This window comes from Camelina sativa, chromosome 16, assembly GCF_000633955.1.
Source record: "Camelina sativa cultivar DH55 chromosome 16, Cs, whole genome shotgun sequence".
Classification (NCBI taxonomy): domain Eukaryota; kingdom Viridiplantae; phylum Streptophyta; class Magnoliopsida; order Brassicales; family Brassicaceae; genus Camelina; species Camelina sativa.
In genome coordinates, this window is record NC_025700.1 from 18,310,957 (window position 1) to 18,318,102 (window position 7,146).

A 7,146-nucleotide genomic window follows, 5' to 3' on the forward strand; every position below is an offset into this window, starting at 1 on the left:
AAAAGGGTAAGGTTGCAAATATTCTCTGGTGAAATTACAGGCATCAGGAAAATAAGGACCGCAACATAGAACACGAGTTACATTCATCTCATTTGTCCCAACCATTCTATCAGGCTTACTTTGCCTGAACCAACATCACAAAACATCCAAATTGATGTAATAGATCTACAAATTCATAGTGAAGCCGTTAAGATTCGAGAACAGAGGTTGAATTTTTTTGATTCACCTGGAGATAGAACGAGCCTGGAGAGTGTAGAGTAGCGAAGCGAAGCTTGAGTTCCTGTTTCGTAAGGTAGCTTTGGCGATATTGTACATAATCGTCATCACTCTCTCAGACACGCAATTTTGCAAACGCTAATTGTACTTTGATTAAGACTTTTACATAATTTCAATACGTTTTCCGTATAAATAGTTCATTACAATTTAACCCCAACATTTCATAAAATACCATATTAAATCCTAATGAAATTGGGAAAAAAAAAAAAACAGAACTGGACCTCGTATGTTCGATTGTTCCGTAACGTAACGTTTAAAAAAACGAAAACGAAGAATGCAGAATGCAGAAAAAAAAAAAATTATGTACAAGAGACGTTCTTAATAACCAATTTACACAGTATATGACGGAGTAGCATCGCCGGAACGAAGGTGATCCGACGAACGTTCACCAACGTTTTTGTTGTTGTTGTTGTTCTTTCCAAGAAACAACCGATCGAACGGTGATATCATCGCTAGTAACAAACTTTTGGGTGAACCAGCACGCACCTGATCGCTACTGCCGTCTGGAGGAGACGTGTTATTATTGATCGAGCCTGTCCGGTACGGAGGTGTTATTGAGAATGGTCTACGGTCTAACCGGCCATCTTGGTGGTCGAACCGTTCATAGTAGAAATAGTNATCAAAGTAAGTGGATATGATATGAACTCATCAAAACTTTAGGAACATAAAGAGACAATGTGATTTGAGGTTGCTCAATGGTTGCAAAGGGTTTGTGGGTTGGTAGGTTGACTTTGAAGTTTGAACCATGGCACTATTTAAAAGATGATGCATCATATAACTAATGAATATGTTTTTGGTTTTTTATGTTGACGGCATAACTAATGAATATTTTATTAACAGGTTTGTTTAAAATATATGATGTGATTGTGATGTTTCCGTCAAGAAGTTGGGATGTATCTTTCAACGAAGCAACCGGTTAGTGCAAATATCGCAAAGATTTGTTGTTAATGTGATGGTTCTATAATTGTTTAGTTTCTACTTTCTACGTAGTTTTGCAGTTCCTTCCTATATTCCAAAATATTTTAGGCTTATCTCAGTTTAATGTCAATGCCTTTAAATATTTTAAACGAACAATAATATAAGTGATTCAACTCGATATATGGAACAATAATGTCATTACAGAGATATTGCTGTATCGTATAAAACCATTATGGTAACCTNCGGGAATAAGATCAGCGCGGCAGAGAGGACACGTAGCGTGAGAGCGGAGCCAAGCGTCAATGCAACCAGGATGAAACACGTGGCAGCATTTAGGTATCAAACGCAGCGTTTCATCGTCTTCAAACTCGTTTAAGCAAACAGGACACTCGAGCGCTTCTTTACCGATCCTAAGCGTTTTCACGGTCGAGTATTGAAAGGTAGGAAACGTCTCGATGACCGACGCGTCCAGTCCACGCGCCGGTTGACGGTTCAGGGTAAGCCAGTTAGCGGCGTCGTCTGTGTTTCCGTAGTCCATCCCCATGACTCGCTCGAGACATCTTCGGATGTAGACAGAGAAAAACCCGAGAAAGAAGAAGACACTGACGAGGATGATCATGAGTATTGCCATGGTTGGGTCAAACTGAGAGCTATCCCCGGTAACGTCTGAACCGCCGGGAGTGGCTTGACCCGCGGCGATTTGAAAGCCCCCGTGGTTGGAGAAGAGGAGTAGAAAAAGGAGAAGTGGTTGGAGGATGGAACCATGATCATCATGACCACCGATGATTGAACGGTTGAGATTAATTATACCTTTGGTGTTCATGAGGACCAAACTTTCGTCGGTCCATGCAATGAAAAAAAATAACAATAACCTTGTCTATATATTTCTTTTTCTTATTTGGTATGATCAAAGTAAGTGGATATGATATGAACTCATCAAAACTTTAGGAACATAAAGAGACAATGTGATTTGAGGTTGCTCAATGGTTGCAAAGGGTTTGTGGGTTGGTAGGTTGACTTTGAAGTTTGAACCATGGCACTATTTAAAAGATGATGCATCATATAACTAATGAATATGTTTTTGGTTTTTTATGTTGACGGCATAACTAATGAATATTTTATTAACAGATTTGTTTAAAATATACGATGTGATTGTGATGTTTCCGTCAAGAAGTTGGGATGTATCTTTCAACGAAGCAACCGGTTAGTGCAAATATCGCTAAGATTTGTTGTTAATGTGATGGTTCTATAATTGTTAGTTTCTACGTAGTTTTGCAGTTCCTTCCTATATTCCAAAATATTTTAGGCTTATCTCAGTTTAATGTCAATGCCTTTAAATATTTTAAACGAACAATAATATAAGTGATTCAACTCGATATATGGAACAATAATGTCATTACAGAGATATTGCTGTATCGTATAAAACCATTATGGTAACCTCTAGATAAAACCAGTGGGGTGTGTGAGATGGTGGCCATTTGGTCAAATAAGTTTTTAAAAGTTGTATGTCTGGCAGAGAATTTTGCTTTGTGCACTATGGGTTTATAACGCAATCGCGCATGAAAGTTTCACGTTGACGAACAAAATAAATTTAATTAGTGAAAGTAATCACTAATTTGTCTTTGCATCGTGCTTCGTCCCATGTCGTCATCACGTCCTTTTCCAATAATAGGTTATGTACTTATATAGAGAAGAAGTCTATAGGTTGCACCCATGCTCTTGTTGATTATCTATCAAAATAATTAGGTTTTTAGAGCCTCTATTTGATCATATTCATTCTTTGGGATAATTATTGGATACGGGATGTAGTGACTTTGGCAACGGGCTAAAATCATATTATACACATATAAATTTCAACTATAAAATGAACATATAGTTTGATGACCAAAAATGAGCAAAGATGTTATTTGCGCATAGTTTAAATGACAATACAATAAAATAAAAATATCGGATCACTCATATAACTATATGATATCAACCACAACTTAGTTTTAAATCTATGAATCGAGGCAGATGAATCAAGGAGGAGGTAGAGAAAAATCAAAACCTGTTGCCTGAAATCTTGAGTTTGACATGGCCTTTCTTTTCCAGCAAAATAAAACTATCCCAACCTCCAACTTCTTCGGATAAAACCTACAAAATAGAGAAAAAAAAATTAAAAAATGGAGTCATCTTGTTCATACAAAAATAAATGTTGCGTACCATCTTCTTCAAATATGGGTAGGAGACAGTTTATTGACTTGAACTTAGAAGGTAGAGAAACTGACCAAGTCCTACGTGAGATAAATCTTTGCATTCAGAAAATACTAGTAGCTCAAGTTTGATCTTGAGGAAAAATGGTAAACTATTATTGATACAAAAGATCAATAAAGATAAAATAAATAGATGCTATAAAAAAAATATCACCATAGAAATTCTCCATTAAATCCAAGCGATCTATATAGATCGGGACTTCTCAGACTTTTCAAATCCTGAGAAATAATATATTTTCAGAATATGTGAAAATGATATTCAAGTAAAAAAAACATATTCTACACAATGAAAATGAAGGTACTATTACCTTGATAATTACTTGCAAAACATTATTGCCAATTCTAACACCAACCTTTATTCTTCCACAGTTGCTTTGATGCATGATATCTGTTTGTAGAAAGCTCTTAGACCAAAAGAAAAACTGAGTGCTTTTTTTTTCTTTGCTAGCTCTGTTCTGTTTTTACACAGTAGTTTAAATTCATTTTCTTCCTTCATCTTTCTATATAATCATGGTTTTGAATGTTGATAAATCAATTACACATTTAACTAAATTGTGTATGGAAAAAAACAGAAATGGACACTAAATTAAAACGGATTGCAATACAACTTAAAACACATACACAAACAATGAGGTCATATATTAATCAATTAATAAAATAATTATATCTAGTTCATAAAGAAAGAAAAATTAGTGATAAATTTAAAACACACTAACACAATATATAATTATATATTATGAAGTGATTAAAATATTCAATGCATGCGTCATTCTATGTGTAAATAATGATTATATATATATATATACATGTTGTTTTAGTTCTTTTCTTGAGAGTTCATTGTAGCCAGAGTCTTAATTTCTTCATTGGGTGAGGAAGATTGCAATTACCGGTCACCACCAGAATGCTTCGAGGTAGCCAGCCATTTATAGCTCTACCCAACATCATCGAACGCAGGCGAAGCTCGACAGCATCCTCTTTAACCGGATCTCCATCAGTCTTTTTACAGTCGCCGCAACAGTATCTTCTAATCGGAGCAGAGTAGAAAGTGAAACCACAATTGTCAAACTCTTTTTTTGAGCCGTAGTAAAAAAATCACGGTCTCCACACACAACATTATGCTCAGGAAGAAGTCTATACCCCGGGTTGATAGTTTGAAGAGTTTTCTGAAAAACATGATGCATATATTATCGATTCCGGGTGGTGAGTGTGTTCGAATCCCAGAACAACATCGCATCCTTTTCTCCTCGCATCAGCAATGGTTCCATCGAGGGACTAATCTGTCCATCATTTATTAACACACAAACAACATTAGTTACATGTGACTAAAATTAACCCAAGTGTGCTAGACGAAAGACCTACTTTTCTCCCAAATGTGTAAATAAACATAAGCAAATGTATGCAATACACAATAGCTGCAATCAATGATGAGTCAAAAATATCTCTCTCTTTTCTTCCGTCTACTTTAATAAATAAACCCTGTTTGTAGAAAGCTCTTAGACCAAAAGAAAAAATAAGTGCTTTTTCTTTTTCTTTACTAGCTCTGTTCTGTTTTTACACACTAGTTTAAATTCATATTCTTCCCTCATCTTTCTATATAATCACAGTTTTGAATGTTGATAATTCAATTACACATTTAAATAAATTGAGTATGGAAAAAAACATAAATGGACACTAAATTAAAAAAAAAAAAACTGATTGCAATACAACAGAAAACACTAATACACAAACAATGAGGTCATATATTAATCACTTAATAAAATAATTATATCTAGTTTATAAAGAAAGAAAAATTGGTGATAAAATTAAAACACACTAACACAATATATAATTATATATTATGAAGTGATTAAAATATTCAATGCATGCGTCATTCTATGTGTAAATAATGATTATACATATATATATATATATATGTTGTTTTAGTTGTTTTCTTGAGAGTTCTTTTATGCCACGGGTTTAAGTCGTTGTGTGTCATGATTTTGCATAGGGCCCTTTTAGATCTTATATGTTGGATCGTTAATGCATATTTTATATGCCGGGATCGATCATTTATCTTTTTTTTGTTTGGACTGATCATTTATCTTAGATGACTAAAAGATGATAACAAACTGGTGGGGTTTGTGAGATGGTGGCTATTTTGGTCAAATAAGATTTAAAAAGTTGTGTGTCTGGCAGAGGATTTGTATTTTGCACATACGCAATATCAAGCATGAAAGATTCACGTTGACGAACAAAATAAATTTAATACGTGAAAGTGATCACTAATTTGTCTTCGCATCGTGCGTCGTCCCATGTCGTCATCACGTCGTTTTCCAATTATAGGTTATGAACTTCTTATGTATATTAGGGAATAAGTCTATAGGCTGCATCTCGTTGTTGTAGATTATCTATAAAGATGATAAAAGGTTTTTAGAGCCTGTATATTATCATATTTCTATGGGATTATGATTGGATATGAGATAAAAAAAAAAGAGAGATATGTTCCGTCAATTCTAACCTAAAAGAAATGTTCCAGATTATATACTGAAAGGCCCATTTAGTTGTAAATTTGTGTATCAGTCAAGCCCAACTCAGCCGTGTGAGCCTCGCTTAGCGTCTTTTGCAATCACATTCACATGGGTTGATGTCTGATATATCTATGGTATTCTGTGACACAGAGAAGACACGCACATAATATTAATTTACCAATATCTTTTTCTTACTGATTCACTCGTTTTTATATAAGACCGTGTAATAATAGAAGTGCAGAACTATGGTCTGCTGTTCAGCTAAGAAACACAATCCCTACAAATCTATTTATTTATAGACTTATAGTTACAGATGTCCTGTTTCAAGGAAAATATATAATATAAATTAAGAACGATTTTCTCTCGCTTTATAGCTACCTAAACTCTCATGCTATAACCATGATCTGTACTATTTGTATATCATATAGTTTTAGAATAAGATTCCTACAATTCCTAAGCTTGTATAATATTGAACTGGGACGAAGATCATTAGTCCACCATCGTATCATTGGACTCCATGGATTTATTATAGCATGTGATGACTCCATGTACATGTACTTTAATTTTGTTTACTATATATCGACATATGATACATCGATCATACATCCGCCGCGACAGCTAAGCAAGCTATATTACCCTTATTTTTAAAGATATAAGAGAGATTCTCTGTTTTAGATTTTATTAATTAATATGCACAAAAACTTCATAACATCACACTCTCTAAAAAAAACTATAATTAGTGTTCCCTCCTAAGTCTTAACATTTGAATTCATTTTCACTCTTAATAATAGGAAGTTAAGATCCATTGAATCCTAATCTTCCCACGATCAAACCATCCATCATATTCAATAAAGTGGTAGGAAAAAGTTGAATTCGTATATGTGTTATGTTGATGATTTTCGCTACAAGCAACTGTTTTTAGCTTTACGTACGTACTATCGATAATATTCTTGTTGTTTTCCTTTTGTTTTGAGCTTAAAAGGGATACATTGTGGAATTGTGAATGAACTATTGTTGTATCTTAAATAACAAAACGAAACACCAAATTCAGAAATAGAGAATGTGTTTTTCTAAAATCTCGAAATTAAAAACAAACGCTCTAGTACGTATGGGCCAGAGCATATTAGAACTTTAACACGATGATTCATATCTATCGCAATCTAGCTAGTCTTAAGACAAAGGATATATATATA

The 7,146-nt window shown here is 34.1% G+C and overlaps 1 protein-coding gene across 1 annotated transcript in view; it reads right to left on the reverse strand.

Moving 5' to 3' along the window:
* Positions 1-2,271, reverse strand: part of LOC104751061 (RING-H2 finger protein ATL11-like) — a 3,405-nt gene extending 1,134 nt beyond the window's left edge. The window contains exon 1 of the mRNA XM_010472938.2: positions 1,515-2,271. Within this exon, the coding sequence (XP_010471240.1) occupies positions 1,515-2,017 (503 nt within the window). The 5' untranslated portion in view covers positions 2,018-2,271. The remainder of the gene's footprint in view (positions 1-1,514) is intronic.